This window comes from Clavelina lepadiformis, chromosome 1, assembly GCF_947623445.1.
Source record: "Clavelina lepadiformis chromosome 1, kaClaLepa1.1, whole genome shotgun sequence".
Taxonomy (NCBI): Eukaryota; Metazoa; Chordata; class Ascidiacea; order Aplousobranchia; family Clavelinidae; genus Clavelina; species Clavelina lepadiformis.
In genome coordinates this window covers 19,582,587-19,601,984 of record NC_135240.1, presented here as the reverse complement: position 1 = coordinate 19,601,984, position 19,398 = coordinate 19,582,587, and the positions used below count along the sequence as shown (strand labels likewise).

At 33.7% G+C, this 19,398-nt stretch overlaps 1 protein-coding gene across 5 annotated transcripts; it reads left to right on the top strand.

Annotated features, from left to right (window-relative positions):
* Positions 1-225: 225 nt before the first annotated feature.
* On the top strand, positions 226-18,990 carry LOC143444346 (oxysterols receptor LXR-alpha-like). 5 transcript variants are annotated; one of them, XM_076943547.1, is made up of 16 exons: positions 226-437; positions 3,604-3,684; positions 6,456-6,581; positions 9,060-9,205; positions 9,398-9,529; positions 10,310-10,890; positions 15,127-15,227; positions 15,607-15,696; positions 16,480-16,617; positions 16,702-16,842; positions 16,917-17,134; positions 17,462-17,605; positions 17,747-17,876; positions 17,971-18,084; positions 18,317-18,411; positions 18,614-18,990. In XM_076943547.1, exons 1-16 carry the CDS (start codon positions 263-265, stop codon positions 18,752-18,754), a joined length of 2,553 nt encoding a protein of 850 aa, XP_076799662.1. In that variant the 5' UTR covers positions 226-262; the 3' UTR covers positions 18,755-18,990. The 5 variants fall into 5 exon arrangements, with proteins under 5 accessions (XP_076799662.1, XP_076799661.1, XP_076799660.1 ...); XM_076943546.1 differs by having other exon boundaries at positions 226-446; positions 15,130-15,227; XM_076943545.1 differs by having other exon boundaries at positions 226-446; positions 16,483-16,617.
* The last annotated feature ends 408 nt before the right edge of the window (positions 18,991-19,398 follow it).

The window sequence follows — 19,398 nt, the reverse complement described above, 5'->3', positions numbered from 1 at the left end:
TAAAAAAATATAAAACTTGATGTTCACAAAAAGCATTTCTATGTAGTCAACCGTCAGTGTACTAGCTAGACAAAATACGAGACTTGTGTTTCTTTCTCGTGAGTAGTCTGGTTGTTTGTATTTTAAGTGCTTGAAGATCAACTCTGAATACAGAAGGAATTTTTACCGAAGCATTAAAATATTTTAGGCTGGGCTAATAAGCTGGTATAAATGCATGTTATAACATATTGTGTTTATATTCAAGAGTTGAGTTACTTAAATTATGGATAATGTGAAAAATAAGGAAATTGTTGTGACAAATGGAAAAGACCTAAACAACAACCTGTTAAATCAGACAGAAATTTCAAATTTGCCAATGGCGGTGAAATGGCCAGATGATAATCAGCAGCCATCTCAGAAGATAGTCACCCCAAATGTCAGCACTGCTGGAGCAAATGGTACAGTGGGTGCGTTTTTCATTTGCTTTCAACTTAAAGATTATTTCCAAATTCTTGAACATATTGTGTTATCAAAAGGCATAATTAAAAACTGTGAATTTTGGGAACCATCATTATAATTTCATTAATATAAAGGTACAACACTAAAACAGGTTTGCCTTAAAAAAAAGTATGAAATAACTGACTAATATATGTACACGTATTATAGTAAAAGTTACTGTATGTGAGGGGTGACTCGATTTATGGATTTAAATATTTATGTAGTAAGTTATGATTATAAAGCCAAGTTTAAGTCTTGCAAAAACTTTCCTCAGTCTGATGATGAAGATTGTGATACGATACCATGTATACTGTATATAAACACACTCTTGTAGAAGCATGAATATTAAATACTCTTGATATGTGACTGTTTTTTTTATGTTAGTATGGTTTTTTACAACTTATTTATTTAGGATTTTTTTGATTTTTATTATTGTGTTTATATTTCATATAACTTATCTTAACTTATATATATCTTTTTTTGTTGTTGCAGTAAAATTAAGTCAGCTTTGTTATTAAATTATCCACATGGTGCACTACAAGTATTACTTAGTCAGTTTAAAGATTTATTCCTGAGCTATTGTGGGGTGCAAGAACTACTTCGAAAATATAATTGATTTGATTATGGTCATGTATAATTGACCCCCCTATTCATTTATTCTTATACTACTGTACTTCTTTTAGTTATAATGCTAAAGTGGTTATGTCATCAAAACCCCGCGAAGTTAACTAATTTATTGTAGATTTAGCTTTTTTTGGTTGATAGGACTTACCAGTTAGCACAATAGGCAGAAGTATGTTCAAAGGCCAAAGTCAGCCCACCCAGTAAATTATACAATTTTTTGTAATCTCCATAAAACAACACAAAACATCAACCATATCAAATCATGACATAATCTGTGAATTGGTCAAGAGGATTGTATCTGTAGTGTAGAGGAACGAACGGTTAGGGAAAATTTTTTTTTATTTTTTTGGGTTTTAAACCTGTAATGCGAACCCAGGTTATATCGTTTATTTTTTGTTTTTGATTGTGGAGAAGCAAAAAAATAGAACGCTATCTATTATTACGGAATAACATTAAAATAATTCTGCGAGCGTTAAAATAAGTTTCTGCAATGCAATAAAAAGGCGATAAGATAACCCATTTTAATGTATTGGAGGTATTAAAGAAAGTTAGTGTTTAATCCTGCAAAGGATTTCTCCATTTATCTCTTCACAAATCAACTACATCATCAATACTTCGAGATATTTAAGATAGTTAGTCGAGATAGTTAATAGTTTCAACTTGCGTCTATATGTGATAACTCACGTCATTTATGCGAGTCGATTTAGCAGGATCAGACAGACATGTGAACTTGCTTTGCTTTTTCCTAGTTTATGAGATAAGAGAAAGGCATGTTAGCGAAGTAAGTTGAACTCGATGCAGTGTGTTGATTAGAACTTTTAGATGGAAATTACCGGGAGTAATTATACTAAGAAACTGATGAAACATGACATGTAAAAACACGATTGGTGACAAGGTAAGAACAATAAACATCATAGGTTGAAAAATTTATGTTGGAATCCCATTTTTGTAGCCAAGGTTAGGGCGCAATAGCAGGGCTCTCTGGTGCACTAAACTTATTAATTATTACAGTGTTGCATTAAGATATACAAAATTCGCATACTTCAGTTGTCCCATCTACAATAATGCGTTTTGTTACAAATAAAAAAATCATAATTTATGGCAAAGATTCATCTTGTCTTAATTTATGAATAATTGCTTTCAATCCTCAGCTATAGATACAAAGTTCCAAGAAAAAATATTGCTTTGAAAAATTTTTCTGGTTTATGCATGCAAGACTTTTTAATTGAGACAAAGTCATCTAAGGCAAGGGCCTTTATGATAAGTAGTTAAATATATAAATAATAAGATTTGAAATTTTAGCACTGTGATTGTTTGAAAATTTGCCCTGCCTGATATCCCACCAGGTAAGCACTTCAATTAATGAATGGCTTAAGTCAGGAAAAAGGCTAAGGCAAGCGGTACAATGAAGGAAGAGTTGGGCAGTACCGAATAACTGTAATGTTGTACTTTTTCAGTACAGTTGGTATTGGCACGTTTGAAAAAAGTACCGAATAACTTTTTTAAGAGACGATAGATGGTCCCGATACCTTCTATTTTTCAAGTGTTTATTTTAAGGTTCTAAAAGTATTTATATCAAGTTATAAAATTTTGATTAAACTTCATTGCCAATTTTAAATTTCGCTGTTTGTTTTTAATCTATAAATGTCTAATGAAGTCCCAAGGAGTGAGGTCAAATGTGTTTTGACCTAGAGTAGCCTGTATCGAGGCCACTATAGAGGCGAAAATTGCATATGCAGCAGGATTTGCGATACAAAAAGTTCCAATATAGAATACCGACGAAGTACAGAACTACTTATTCAAAACAGTATCGAATACTGATACCGTCAGTACATTTTCGCCAAATGCCGGTACTGTTATCAAAGGTACTTTTAAAGTACCCACTGCCCACCTCGGAATGTGGACTATAGATTTTTAGCATTTTGGGTAGCCTAATGTCTGAATGAAAAACCACCATTTAAAAACAATCTTTAGTTGCTTTCAGCTTTTACATACTCTTGGCTAGTTAAAAGTTGTCTGCAATTATGCCTATACTATGAAGATTGTCAATGGGCCTCCATAAAGATTGTTATGAAATATTAACATTCCATTTTAACAATGCCTTAGTAAAATTGGTAGCAGATAAAATTAAAATTGTACTTATACCGGTTTCTAGTTCCTATTACTTTCAGGTTAACTCATGCCAATTGCGTCAAAAAGTAGCTGCCTTATTGCTACAAAGCAAGAGGTGTTTAAAACAGTCGTTGCTTAGAAAATATTTGTTTAATGTGTGGATAAGTTAAATACATATTGTAGATAATTAGATACTTAGATATTCATATGATATTAACATATCATATTAGATAATCATATTGTAGATACTTTCATGTAGGACATACAAAAGCAATTTTTTTTTGTTACATTTGCACTTTAAAGTACTAATAATACTTTTATGTTAAATGTTGTATTCCAAACCGTCAACATTGCTAATGTAACAGTGTGATTTTATACCCTTAATCAAAGGTTTGCTTCCAATGCCATTAGCGATGCCATTGACTGGCTTGACAACTTTGCCAATTGCTTTATGTGCATTTAATGGATCAGGTAAACCATATTTTATAGTTGTGAGGATTGAAATAATGTGTATATAATCTACTGCATAACCAAAGTTATCTAAAGTTTTTAACTCTTTTAATATCGTATCATTCGTATGTACTTGTGTTTTGTATCAGCTTCCTTCCAGTTTTTCTATTGAAAAGTATGTTTTTAATGTATACCTGGAATATAAGACCCCTTATGTTTTTCTCCTTTGAAAAATGTTTTGCATCATACTTACTACGGATGTTTACCAGAACATGAACAGTAATCAAATTATATGCATTGCTGTTTTTGTTTATTGACGCAGATTTATAATGTTCCTTGTATTAGTAAATGCATGTAATTAACAGTATGTTCCAGAGTGTCCAATTTAAATTTTTTTTTCTTTGTTATTTGCTAATGAAAACAAAGACGACTGCTTTTACCGACAGGTGTTTAGCATTGGCATTAAGACCATCGTGTAAAGTTTGCCATTGGCAAAAACAAATGAAATGTTGAACATATGTCCACTATACATCAATCAATTGTAGACAGCGTACCAGATTTGCAAGTCAATAAAAATTGTGCCGGAACATGTTGTATCATTATTGAAATGATAACCAGATAACCTTACAACGAAATGCAATTGGCCTCATCTGTTTTTTATATTTGATATGTTTTACTTTGATTTTGATGACACGATAGTTTAGCACAGTTGCAAATCTTAATGCCATACAATGTTGTTGCACAAGTATGCTAAGTCCCTCATTAGTACTGTCTTGTGATGTCTTCATCTGTTTTCTGGTTGCGTATTTTATTTCCTAAAGCAAAATGACAATGTAGTGTTTAGTAGCCAACATGAGCCATTTTTCAACTGCATTCCTTGCACAGGAATTTTTACTGTTAATGCGGTCATTTTAAAACAAGGTAGAAAAATCAAACAAGCAAGCCTATTAAAGAGTCAATGATTCACCATAACATTCTATTTTATTCTTTTTGTAAAAGATTGAACTAGTCAAATGAAGTTGCAATGATTTATCAGTATTCACAACATAACAAAGCAAAACATAAAAATAGGCTTTAAGTACTATGATGTTAGTAGCGGAAGTTGAATACTGGCCAAAAGATTCTCAATTACTTCCATGGTTAATGATTTTCAGCAAAATGTTAAAACAAACTTTGAAACTATTAACTTGATAAGGTATAAATTTTTTAGTCAGATTTTTGGTCAGGTGTATTCCGTAAGCCACAACTCGTTTTCTTGGATGGGTATTTTTGTCTAAAAAAGGGGGCTTATTTGCAACTATGTTATATTTTGATATGATATATCACCAGGGTTGTGGAGTTGGAGTCAAGGAGTCAAGTGAATTTTGTATCAGTGGAGTGAACTTATCCTGACTCCAACTCCAACAGATTTTAGATTGCTTTGCAGGTCTGTATGCAGTACTTCAAAAACAAAGTATTAATTGGTGTCAGTGATTAAATAGTAAACTTTATTTGATGTTTCGATGCTCGGTTAATAATATTCGCCAGAATAAAGTTAAAGTATAGGCATAGTTATACTGTCTTTAGGGTGCCAAAAATTTTTTTAAAGTTATTGCCACACATAGAAGATTTTTGGGTATCGACTTCACAGATCTGCATATCACCAATTCCATTTTATTTATTGCAGAAATCAGTTAAAATGCTTAAGATACAGTAATTTTATCTATCAGTATCTCAACTTGCATTTATGTATTATGTTATGTTCAATGTTCTATTCCATTCCACCTTAACCCTATCTAAACTTTGAGTGGCCGACCCTGCAAACAGTCACAGCAAAACTTGGCGTACAGTTGCACTGTTTGCTTTCAAAACTTGAAATTTGGTGACTTTTCCGAAGAAATGTTCAGCTCGTTTATAGAATTTGATTTTGTAATTTTTGAGATATTGTCATATTTTCATAATTTTGCTCTCTTGCTGCCACCATGAGGGCATTGAAGTGTATCGTTTTGGTATAATCCAGGGGTGGGCAACCTTTTTGAACCCGAGAGCCGCTTTGGTTGTTAAATTTTTACTGACGAACCAAGTCATAAGAACTTATGACGTCATAAATAGTTTATGTTGTTTAATTGTTCCATATCTGCGTTCGTCAATCGAAAAATATCATTAAATTTGGATAATTAACAACTTGTCATCAATGCTGGCCTAAATAAGGAATAGAAAAAGAGAGAAACGTTCATAAACGGTACTCTTGGTAGCCTTTACAATTTTTTTGAAATTTTACGATTCGACTACAAAAGCCACAAAAAACATGCCGGCGAGCCGCAGTTTGCCCACCCCTGGTATAATCATTCACGCACAACTAACTCCATGACAGTTAGAGAACGACGGATGTGGTATGGATGTTCACTTCTCGCGGTCAGCTGGTTTTCCAGGCAATTAAGCACAGCGGGAGCGCGGTGTAACAAAGAAAACTTCTAGAAATGTATCACTTGTAGAAATACTTAATTTACACTAAATGCACTTTCTTTAGTTTTACAATTATGCAGTATACAGGAAGCCAGATGTTTTTTCTACTAACCTGTAAAACTCCTATCAGTTTACGACGGATAGTTTTTGAATAATTACCAATGGAAAATTTGTGTGCAGTGTCGATCACACAAAGACAAAATTGTAATGTCACTCACCCGGTTTATATAGGGTTAAGTATTAAGTTGTGATGGACCTTTTGGTTTCTTTATGTTTCTACTAGTCATGTCATCATAGCTCTGTATAAAATAGTTTTGATCTGGTTTACAGCATTTATTTTGATACAGGTAATAACAATCCAGCTCAGCCTAGTGGAAATTTTTTATCACAAGGTAGTCAGCAAAGTGGTGGACTAATATTATTAAATGTCCCTGGAAATAACAACACTAACCTGAGTGCACTATCTCAGTTGGGTATGTATCAATTTTCAATGCACGATTTTATGGTTTAGACTAGAGTTTAGTTCATTAGTGCATGCCAATAAAAAGACCCCAAATAAAAAGAACTACTGGCATTATAGTCTATCTTATACTCTTATTATCAATATTATATTCTGCTATTGGTGTGCATCGTATTGTATGGTTAATTTTTTGCCATAGAGTATGAGAAGTGAAAAATATACTGCTACTGTCGTTGTAGAATGGTAAAACAAGAAGTACGCTCAAACAATCAATTAATGAACGAAGCAGCAAAGCTCTGAGTGCAACATGCGAAGTGTAAAATACATAGTGGTGCTAGAACAATAGAAGGTAGCGTGGCCACCAAACCCAGAATGTGTTTATTTCAAAACTAAACAAGTTACTAAAGCTAAACAAAACACAAAAGTAAACAAAAACAAAACTATGAACGAAAAAAAAGCACAGGTTTATGAATATTTATGCCAAAAACAACATTCAGGGAAACGTCAAGGGCATGCTTAGGAGTTGTACATATGGATGGTTAAAATAAAACCCAGCCCAATTATCATAGCTGTCTTTCAGTTCACTTGATGAAGCAAGCTGATGCTTTGAAAGCCTCACCACCAGAAAATGGTGGAGATCATGATCCTCTGTCTGTGATGAAGTAGTCATAATAATAGCGGTAGATGCCAACACCCCTCCTTGATTGAGTATACTGCAAGTATCTTGGTACTCTCAAAACTAGCAAAATAAAACAAAAATATAATTTTAAGGAGCAATCTCAAGAGCTATGCTATTTTTCAAATTAGGAGAGGAACCATGAGTGCGTTCTTTTCCTAGGGTTGCCCACTTGTCAGTCTTTTTTTTGCCCAAACAATGCTGGGAACGCACCAAATAGATAAAAATTGTTGGACAAAAAATCTTTTGACTCTGAGACTAATTTCATTTATTACAATAATCACTGGTAATTTGCTTCACGTTGCCGTTATTTTTGCAACTTTACCAATATATGCTTTGAAAGTAAAAAATATTAAATCTTGTCAGTATCTAAAATTCTGAAAGGTTCTTAATACTCTACTCATCTATTAATTATATTAATCATTTGTGGCCAAATCAAAACTTTTACATCGAATTCCATAAAATTTCCAAACATTTACAACAAGTAATAATAAGCAATTATTTTTACCGGTTAGGCACACATTCTAGGTCTACAAAGCAAATTTGCAACTTACAAATGTGAATGGTTTTCGACAATGTGTCAGAGTGAAAATATTAATTAACTATTTTTTAATTGCTGAAAAGAGCGGGATCGTTGGCGGCAAAACAAACTGCAGGTAGATACATAATTTTGTTAAAGCTTACTAGTTTCGGACATGCTTATGTTTATATAAATTTACGATATATGAAGGCTTCGTTCGGAAGCAGTCACAAATAAGAAGTACAATGTATACACAGACAACAATAGCAGTTAGAGGTTACGTAAAGAGTAGGGTTTATCACAATCGAACAATGTTCCAGATACAGGTGCAAAATAAACCATAGGAGACATGTACAACAAGATAATACAGACAACACGAGACGAGGTACAGGATAAACAATCCGCTAGATAATGGATTAGCGGGTCTATATTTATGGCACATTCTAATAGAGTTTTAAAATAAATGAGGCGCCATTGTCGAATGCCTTCTTATTTAATGGGGCGTTTATCTGTTTAATTAACAAAGCATCCTGAATTTTACTTTAGTAATCTGTTTTGCATTTTCGTAATACTTGAAAGTTATTTATGTGAGAGCCAATTTTGTTACACCAACTCACTCACTGCATCTTAACATATCTCAGTAATGATTCACCAATTAAATCATGCAAATTCGTTAAAGGCAATGGAGTACCTATGCTTAACTCGGGCGATTGTTTAAACAGGTAGACGACATAGTACTTGATATAGAAAAAAAATGAAAAAGTTAACTGCCACACTAAAATCCATCCCGTCATAGGAAACTTGTACTTAAAAAGGTAAACATTTGAAAGGTTACTCTGTGTCATCGTAGTTTGCGAAACCATAATAATCTGGCATTACCAACAGCGATAAAACAAAGGCCTCCAATCATAGTGTGTACATATGGTAAATCATTAAACTTAGCATGCCTTTTCCCATTAGTTAAGGCTGCCACTTGCATTACAGTCATCCTTTGTATGGCAGTAAATTTTAGTTTGTGGGCAAGATAGGTTTGTATGTATATTTTTTATTTAGATAGTATAAAATATAGACCTTGTGACTCAAGCTCTTAATGAAATTTTAGTATGTATACATATTTATATATGTATCTTTTACCTGCAATAGTTTTATATTTTTTGGACTATTAGCTAGCTTTATTGAGAATGTGTCATATATTACTTGCTGCTTTATCAGTTGCTATTGTTTATTATGTCCATTTTGGTATTTACAGTATTTACTTCACATTTTTTGTTAATGAAAAAAAATCTGTGTTTTAGTTGCTACTCGAATTCCACCCTCTACTCCCCCAATTATATTTGGTGCAAATACCGGTAATGCACCATCTTCATCACTAATGAACCAACAGCCATATCAGGGACAGACAGCACAAGGGCCTGCCGCGGTTGATGTAAATTTTTCTCAGGTGTGTAGTGATATTTATTATATATCTATTTCAGTAATATTTTTTTATGTTGGATTCCTCCTAACATAGTAAGCAATTAGCTAAGGTATCGTATCTCATCACCATACTTTCATTATCATATTTTTCATGATATTTCACATATATTAAACTGCATCGAATGATTAGAAGATCACAGAATCTGTATAATTGCAGGCATGTACTCTTAGCAGTCAAATTTCAAACATTGTTCCGCAACCTCCTGTCATTACACAAGGTGGACCTGCAGCTTACATGCTTGTACCTATTCATCAGCTTCCTACGCCAAATTCATTGTCCATAGTGCAAGTAAAAATGAGTCTGCACTTTTGTATATGATACATTAGATTGACATTGCCTTTGCTTGTTTATCAAGATAGATGGTATGGAATTGCAAAGTAGAAGTCAAAATACTGGTAGATCATTAACATATACTCTGCATACACCAATGTTTGTTTAATTTCTGGAACTTGGAAATATTTTTTGTATTTTACATGCCTAAAAAGCGGCTTGGTACCAGAATGGTGAGAGCGCTGGGCATGCAGCATCGCGGCCCGTGTTCGATACACATTGGATCTACCATTGCAATGCTTCTGGGCAAGGCATTGATGACGCTTACTTTTGTTTGTGGTTTGGTGAACAGTTTCAAATCGGAGAAATTAGACATAAAAATAAAAATATAAAAAAACAAATAAGTGTGTCTATCGTAACCTTTACAAAGACTAGCTCGGTAAGAGGGTCTCGAACAATGATGAACTATCTTTCGGGTAAATGTCGTGCAAAGACTTTCCCTGGTCCGAGAATAAAGATTACGATACCATATCATACCAAGCTCTGGCACATTCACAGCTAGAAACAGATGAAATTTAAAACGTTTTTGTACAGTGTTTAAATCAAATGTGAATGGTGTTAGTTTTGGATATAATTCTTTATTTATTATTATTTATTTAGTTTTCTACACTGACAAAGTAATTAACTTAATGAAATATTGCTGTGACATGGTTTAAATATTTTCCTCTCTACTGCCTCTAGTTGTGACTCCACACTATATCTGTGGCGTGTCTAATTTATAACATGTTTTTTGTTCAGTCGTCTGCTACCACACCAGCAAGCCCTCAACTTCAAAACATATCTTCACTGAGCAGTGCTCCCCCATCACATCCTATGTCATCTACCAGCTTAGCTACTAGTCATGTTGTTGCAGTGAATGGACAAGTGATGTCGGTTTCAGGGGCCGGTGGTCAAATAAACGCTACACATTCTATCGGTGCTTCCCCAAATTTATCTGCATTTAGTCAACCTTGCTTAACCCAGCCAACATATTCAAATTTTTGTACCATGCAAGCTCCCGGGCACGACAGCCACATGCAGAATTCTCAAGTATCTGACATTCCAGATAATATAATTACTAACTTCACACCTCCAACAATAAGCTTTTCCACTCCCCCTATCCATGACCCTCACATTTCGTCCAGTGTACCACCAGAGTCTGTTGATATGTCAGCTTTCCTAAGTCAAGAAGGTGGTAAAGAAAAGGTTCCATCGCTGGATCAGATGAATTGCTTGGATTCTGCCAATGTTGCTAAGCAACCTCATCCTGCACTGCAGACAATTAATATGTCATCAACTCCTCAAACAATGAGTTATGCTCCTTCTCCACACAATGAAAGGTATTACTTTTGTCTTCCATTAAATCAGGGGTCCCCAACCCTTTTTCTTCCTCGTACACCTAAAAAGTATTCATATTGTGTCACACCCCTTACAAAAGTAGTGTTGCACGTGATTGACAATATTTACGCAATGGTGCTGCAGTGACGAACGTTTAAATCCTAGCTTTTTTATCAATCTGTACTCACTATATAAATGCAATTGAAATACGTACGATATCTAAACTTGGTTCTTGGCCCACATTGACATTTTTCAAAACCGGGCAATAGCAGAAAACAACGTTTGTAATGTGATGTAATAATCATTTACTAACAGCTATAGTAAATAATATTTATTACAATCTATATTTACATTTCAACTTGCCTGTAACATAAAACAAGAATAAATGGAAAAATGGTTTATTAGAAAAGACAATTTTATCTTGGAAATATTTAGTGACTGCTGTCAAAAAGAAACGCGAATTTTGCAAAGCTGAAACTCAATATTAAATCATTACTACTTTTTGATAAAAACCTACTTTGGCAATAAACAACAATGATACAGTATTCTCGTAAAACAACACACGCAGTAGTAGGGAAATTTACGTTGTTACTTATGGCCATGTGGCACTTAAATTATGTTATTACATTTTGAGTTATGTGCAATACTATGCAAGAGCAATTAACTTTTGGCATTTTTGTTTTCTTATTTCCAAAAAAACAAGCTTTGCACTGGTTGTGTTTCAGGAAGTGTATGGCTTTTAGAAAAGGACCAATTGCTTAGTATATTTTATAAATAGTAATATTACCAAAAATATAATTAATCAAAAACCGTCCTATGGTGTTCGATGAAATTTTATATGTAAACTATGCATGGCTACTGGAATATGACATAGTTCACCTTTCTCTAGCTTCACTTACATAGACTCAAAGTGAAACTTTGGTGTTGGGTACATATACATATTTCACTCATTTTCATGCCAATTGTTAATTGCATTCTACACTCTACCAGGAACTGTAAAAAGGCACCAACTGCTAGGATTATTGCCAGCTTAAAAAACATCACAAACCAAGCTGATCTTTGATTGGTGCAAATAGGTTTTTAAAGGCATACATAAGAGTTTAACCAAATCAGATAAATCTATTTTTTCCTCTCATTTTAGTGTCCCTCTAAACTTAAGCTGAAGCCTAACAATGCTTCAATTAAGTGAGATGCAGCCTTCAACTAATGAAAAGCTGCATCTTGGTCATCCTTAACCCTTTGTAGGTACTTAAAGGATCCAAGTAATTGTCCATCCCCAAGTTTTTGGTTGGGAACCCCTGCATTAGATTAAGATAATGTAAAATTTTTATGGTATATTACACAGGTTTTACTTTACCTTTTTGACAATACAATTCACTTGTGACGCATTTGGACAATGCAGCTCTTAAAATTACAGTGGAGTCTTTTTAACTTAAACGGTTTTCTCCTTGGTGCGTTACGTGGAAAGTAAAGTTTTTGAAACAAAGAAATGGCTTAGGGATGCGAAAATTGATTCTGAAATTGATCCAGTTTGACTCTGAAAGCATTCAAATTTAATCAATTTTTCAATGAATTACAATCGAATAACATACCAAGATGCATCAGCACTGGTACTTTATCGATTAGGTTTAGAGGTTACTTCAGATCAAACGATCCCATGCACTAGCAATATCGGTCCCTAAGATTTCATTAGCGATGTGTGCATAAAAAAAAAACTATGCAAGAAACATTTTAAGGCAAATCGTTTTCGAGACGATATAAAGTTGATGATCGGATCACGCAAAACGAATGAAAAATTAATGCAACAAATTTTATTTCTCTCGTTAACCCTAATTCACTCACTCATAATTTCCACTTCTATGTCGATTCCAGAAAAGGGCACATTCTTGTGTCCATACCAGCACCCGACTACTTTTCAACTAAATATAAAGCAACGAGATAAGCCATCGCTTTGTTGTGATGTGATATCAATATGCTCCATTACTTTGATGTTGTCTTTTTTGTCACTTCAACATTATGACACGCTCTTATCAATGGCTGTCTTATTCATGAAAGTTATGTTAACAAAACTGCACATCATGTATTACAGATGAGCTTGCCTCAACCACCAAAGCGAGGTAGCCAGAGTAAACATGAAAACACCAACCTTACACAACCAATCAGTGTTGCTTAAAGTGAAGGGCAAGTCCAAAAACAAGTTGATCTTATATGAAAGAGCACTACTCAATGAATACTCTGATAAAATAAGCAAAAGAAAATCGCATTATTGGCCTTAACTGTGAAATAGATCAAGGGTCTTGTGATATCATAGGTAAATAATCACAGATTTGCAAATTCATAAATTTTACAATACCTACTATATATCACGGATGTATCTGTTACAGCTGTATAATTTGCTCTAACTGCCAAAAGCTTGATAGGTGACAGACCAACCACGGCAACCAGTACAGTAACGGTTTGACGGATAGCCTATGCTTTCCAAACGATATTGTAACTTCTCGGATGCAAATGATTGGGCTACCGGATTTGTTATGTTTGAAACAATTGTAATGTATTCAGTTTCAGTGCTTTTTGTTGCTAATTTCTTCACATGACGCCTAATCAAACTTACGCTAAACTCCAGTTACTTACACTTCTGACTTCAGTTGAAAAGTTCAGTTTGACCGCGCAAAAAAAGCAACAGCAGCAGCATGTTGTCAAACAACTTGCCTAATGTATGATATAACAAGAGCCTTGATCTATGTCACAATGAAGGCCAAAAACGTGGACTTCTTGCGATTTTCTTTTGTCGATAACTACCTAACCATAAAGTATTTTTCAAAAATATTTTACCAAAATGTTCAGTTAATAGTGTTCTGTCATATATGATCAACTTGTTTTTGGACCTTACTTTAAGAATAACCAAAAATCAGAGACAAATTTCATACTCACTAGATGTTTTTCTGAATGCACTAGTGCGGGGGTGTTCAAATGGCGGATCTCGATCTGGATCCGGATCTTTTCAACTTTTTGTATGGATCTTCCAGTTTAGTCTTGAAACAATCTTGCAGCTGTAGCACACTTCACTTTTGATTTTTACAAAGTTATAAATATGTAGTAGACCATACAATGTAGGGTACATTTACATAAAAAAAGGCACCATAAAAATTAAAGCATGTCCAATATGTTTACTATTTGTATTTAGTGGATCATCACGTTGTCAGGTTTGGCTGTGGTGGATCATGGCAGAAATCATTTGAACACCCCTGCACTAGTGTATATAGCCTCAGGTTGAAAAGAACCGACCTAATCTGTTTCATGCATTGGAAATGGATATTGAACAAAGCAAATCATTAACAATTGCCACGTCCATTGAGAAATTTTGCTCCGCTAGCAGAATTTACATTACCTAATCCAATATTTTGGTGAACAAACGCACATAATAACTTATGCAGTTTTTCACAGTAGCTAGAGTGGATGAAGTAGAAATCAGAAGGCGGTAATACTGGCAATAATTCATTTGTTTGTGCGTTTACTTTGTGTGTTGCACACAAAACAACAAACAGGAAGTAGTTCATACAGTCATACAAAATTGAAATTTTTCTCCCATCTAGGAACCAAATCGATGTTGAAAGTACTCATAATTGACATCCTGAGAAATAACATCACACAAAAAAATACAGTATGTAATAAATTTACTCACACAAACCTAAGGTTTATTAGTACTTAAATCTGTTTAGTGGTTGCTTGCAATGGTTAACTCATGTGTTACATTACCATGCTTTTGCCATTAAGGCTTACTGCACTGATAAAACAGTTCAGGATAGGAAAAAGAAATTTTGCTTGTATCATTGCGCAATATCATGCACACATTTTTAAAAGACACACATGGAAATACATCATATTGATCATCTAACAGCGTACTGTACACACAGCATTTTTAGCTCAGTGGCATTGATTCTGCCTTTTTGTTTTTGGAAACAAAGATGTTGCGCAGCCAACACAATCCACTTGTTTATGATTATCGTACTGGATTAACTGGGGCTTGGTTTTTATGTTATTATACTATTTATTTCAAGAACTTTGTCAAAATGGAAACTTATGGATTATAGAAATAAAATATATGAAAGACAGCCAATTCCATAATAATTTGTGTCAAATAGTGGAAAGTTTACATTATTTAATTTTAGCAAAACCAGATCCTATTCTATTTTTCAATCATTTAAAGGTTTGCTAAACCACTTTTAACTGTTTCATAGTAGGTTGTCAAGCCCTGGTAACATTGTTTCTATTGCTTCCTCACCATCGCAAATGTTATATGGTGCTCAACACAATGCATCTCCGCTTAATTCTTCATCAGGTAGACATAATATACAAGGCATCAATAGTCCTAATAATAATTAATTAATGAAATAAACTTTGAAATAAAGGTACAGATGTACAGTACATACAAATTATTCAAGGATTGTGTTATTATGATCCAATATAGGCATGTTGATAATCTTTGTTTATATAGAATTTGTGATAATAGTGTTAATACAAATAGATTTTTATGGTCAAAAATAAATGAATGTTTGCAAAGCTTATTTTGGCATGATGTATTGTACTAGGTTTTTACGTGTAATTGTAGAACTCTGATATTTTGCATAATATATCATGTGCCTTTGTTGCAAATTAGGTGGTATGCTGTTTCGTACACTCAATATTTTTATGTGTTCCTAACTAATCATGTATTTCAGGTGTTCAAGGTCAACATGTAAACTTAACTGCTTCCCCGTCCACTCCAACCCAGCTAAAAGAGGTTGTGGAAAGCTCACATAGTGCTTCAGGTGCAACAAAATGGTTTTTGCCATCTTAAATTTTAATACGCGGGCAAGAAAAGGTTAAAAAGTGTTCTAACTTGTTGGCTCATTTGGATAAAAGTTAGTAAACAAGTAAAATTATTGTGGACGAGCGACATGCAAGAAAAGATGCATACCATCCACATGCATATAGATTAAATGTTCTTACCTGGTGGTGCACAAGAACAATTTTAGAGGAACACAAGGAAGATTCTTACTCTGTTTTGCCTTTTTTTGTAATGAAAATTGTATCAAGGTTTTGATTGATTAAGACATAATTTAAATGCAGCAACAAAGTTATTGCATAGATGGTTGGTTACTGTGTCGACCAGCACGTTATTTCAGAAAATGTTCGTAGTTTTGTCACACAACACTAATGCTAGTGCTAGCTCTAGTGTATGTATTGATCATGAAAGGTATTGTGATATTGTCTGGAAAACTTTTTTTTATGAACAAAATCTGTTGGTTGCACTGAAATGGTTGTCTTTTTAAAATTGTTTTAGATGACCTATAACTTTAAACTCTAAGGCTCACTTCAATTTTCACGTAGCCTGGCAACTTGTTTGCCATGTGAATAGGGAAAGATAGCAAAGAAGATAACCCCACTGGTTGTTGTTTTTCATGAGAACCTTGTAATAAAAACTGTTCTTTTAATATGTGCATATATAATGTATGTGCTATATACCGAATACATACAGTTTTTTTCGTTGTTAGATATTTTCTGGTTTCTCACAAAAGTTTGCAATATTAATATTCTAATTTTTTACTTAGTAGATGGCTCAAGGAATAAAAAAGAAAAAAGAAAGAAAGGTCCAGCTCCAAAACTAGACGGACATGAAGTTTGTTTGATATGTGGTGATAGAGCATCAGGTTACCACTACGGGGTGCTTAGTTGTGAAGGCTGTAAAGGTAAATGCTAGTATTGCAGAAAGATGCATGCAGTAACTGGTGTTTTGTGATTTAGTTGCTTTTCATGGTGATAATTTCCTTTAGGTTTCTTCAGAAGAAGTATTATTAAGAATCCTTCATACAAATGCAAAGGAGATGGGAGCTGTCACATGGACACGTATATGAGACGAAAATGTCAATTTTGCAGATTAAAAAAGTGTAGAGCTGCGGGAATGAAAGATGAAAGTAAATGTGTACACTTGTCTTAGTTTACAAAAGAATGTTGATTTTTATTTACAAATCTTTATTTTTGTAACAAGGTGTTCTATCGGAGGTGGATGGTGGAACCAGAGCAAAGCGTATTAAAAAAGAAGGTAGCGGATTTGTTGCTTCATCAATGCATTTTGCTCCGAACTTATCGTTCAATGGAGAACCGATACCAAGTCTCACATCTCATCAAAGAAACTTGGTCGAAATGCTTCAAGAAAATGAAACAAGATTTCAGTGGCCCACTCAGGAAGATGTAGCAAAAGTTACAGTTAGTACTTTATATGTTTGTGGTGTTACTTGAACTTTCACTAAATATTATAATTATAGCAAAATTTGGAAAATAACATAGTGTTTGTGTTTAAGCTTTTTTTTGACAAACACAGTCAAAGAGACCAACTTTTAAAATGTATATATATTAATAATAAAAGATCACTTCATATTGATAGATTTAGTTGGATGCTCAATTACCCATGGTTCTGATCCTTGTTATTGCAAATTAGGACATTGCAACTTTTATTTTACATGCACCACTACTCCTAGTGCATCTCTGGCATTATAGATGATACTTATATAATTTTCTGATCATTCATTGTAGCCTTGGATTGAGAGTGGGGATACTCACCGTTGCAAAGCAGAAAGATTTGCTCACTTTACAGAACTTTCCATTCTCATTGTGCAACTGGTTGTCGAATTTACCAAACAACTGCCAGGCTTCCTAACAGTTTCTAGAGAGGACCAAGTACGCTTTATCTTTTCGCTTTCTTACTTATGATATTTCGCAGTACGAATAGGTTTCCTTTTGATACTGCATTATATTGGATGCATTGCATGCAGGGCACCAATTGTGAAACTAACGTTGATTTGCTGTTTTTTTTTGCAGATTGTGCTGTTAAAGGCCTGCACTATAGAGGTGATGTTACTGCGAGCAGCAAAGCAGTATGACAAGAAATCTAAAACTATAAACTTCTTAAATGGAAAATTTTATGACAAATCTAGTTTTTATCGAGCAGGTAGTGAGACAAAATATAGTAAAAATAATAAGTTGGTATTAACAGAAAGCAGATAATCGTTGACCAAGTTTGGTAATTGATGATATATTTGCAGGCATGCAGGTTGAATTTGTGGATCCTATTTTTGAATTTTGCAATAGCATGGCCAAATTAGGTTTAGATGAAGCAGAGTATGCATTGTTAGCAGCAATAAACACCTTTTCCCCAGGTTGCTATACTTGTAATAACTGCATACACAATTACACATACACTGTAAAATATTTGTAATAATAAAGATATGTAATAGTTATAGACAACTTTCTATAGTAACTGAATACTGGGCAAAATTTTTACATTTAAGCTAAAAAACTTGAATTTCTAATGTGTTAGTTTGATATGTAAAGGAATTAGATTTGTATCCATAGTATCGATTTTAACATGTACAGTTGTACATTACTCAGATCGACCAAATATAAAGGATTTAAAAACAATTGAAACTGTACAAGATTCATATGTTGAACTTTTGCAAGTGTATCTGAAGATCCATCATCCAGGGGTAATTATGATTTATGTTCCCTTTGTTGCAGTTTGTTTTATTTCCAAACCTCTGCAAATGCTATAAAACAAAATCTCATATTTATAATTTGATTGGGCAGGAAATCTCTAATTTTGACAACGTCTCTTGTATGTATTAAAATAATTACTACAAGTTTTTTTCATCTTCTAAAATGTAGTTTAACAAACAATTCTCTTCATAGGATCCACTCATGTTTCCACGAACTTTAATGAAGCTGGTTGAACTACGAACACTAAACAGCTGTCACAGTGAACAGATATTTGCCCTTAAGTTGCAAGATAAAAAGTTGCCACCATTGTTGGCCGAAATTTGGGATATGTAGATGTAATAAATTAACTTATTCAAGTTTCATTTATCAGATAAATGTGAAGAGGTGATTACTGTGTGTGAGTGATTTATTTATTGACATTGTTTTTGTCATAGTAACTTGCATTATTTATTCGCAACTTGATTAGTTTACCATTTATTTTGTACTATTGAAGAAGGTGCATATCATTTTCAAGTTTTTAGCCTGTGTAAAGTAGAAAAATTGAATATGAATATTATTTTCTACTTGCATCATTTTTACCACTAGTAGGTCAGATAAAATTTACAAGCAGAATGTAAACTTTTCAAGAAACCTAAGTTGTATAATCTTTTCTGCACATCGTTACTCAGAAACCTGTCAAAGGCTAGCAGTTTGAAACTAAAATGTCTTTATTGTAAGGAAAAGAGCAGGAACTAGTTTAAAGTTAAGTGTTATCTTTTCAATGCTGCTGGTATGTATCTCTTTTGTCAGCTGGATTTTTTCATGCATGGATTCTTTAAGGTGGTCGAGTATTCATGTTGAAGAGACAAAGTCCCTAATTTAACATTACCATATCTCGGGTTTTTGCAATTGCAGGCGCCCTGCAAAGGGTAGCACTAGAGGTAATGAAACATTCCAATGAGAAGATTTGGAAAAAGTTGGAGTCAGATTATTATAGA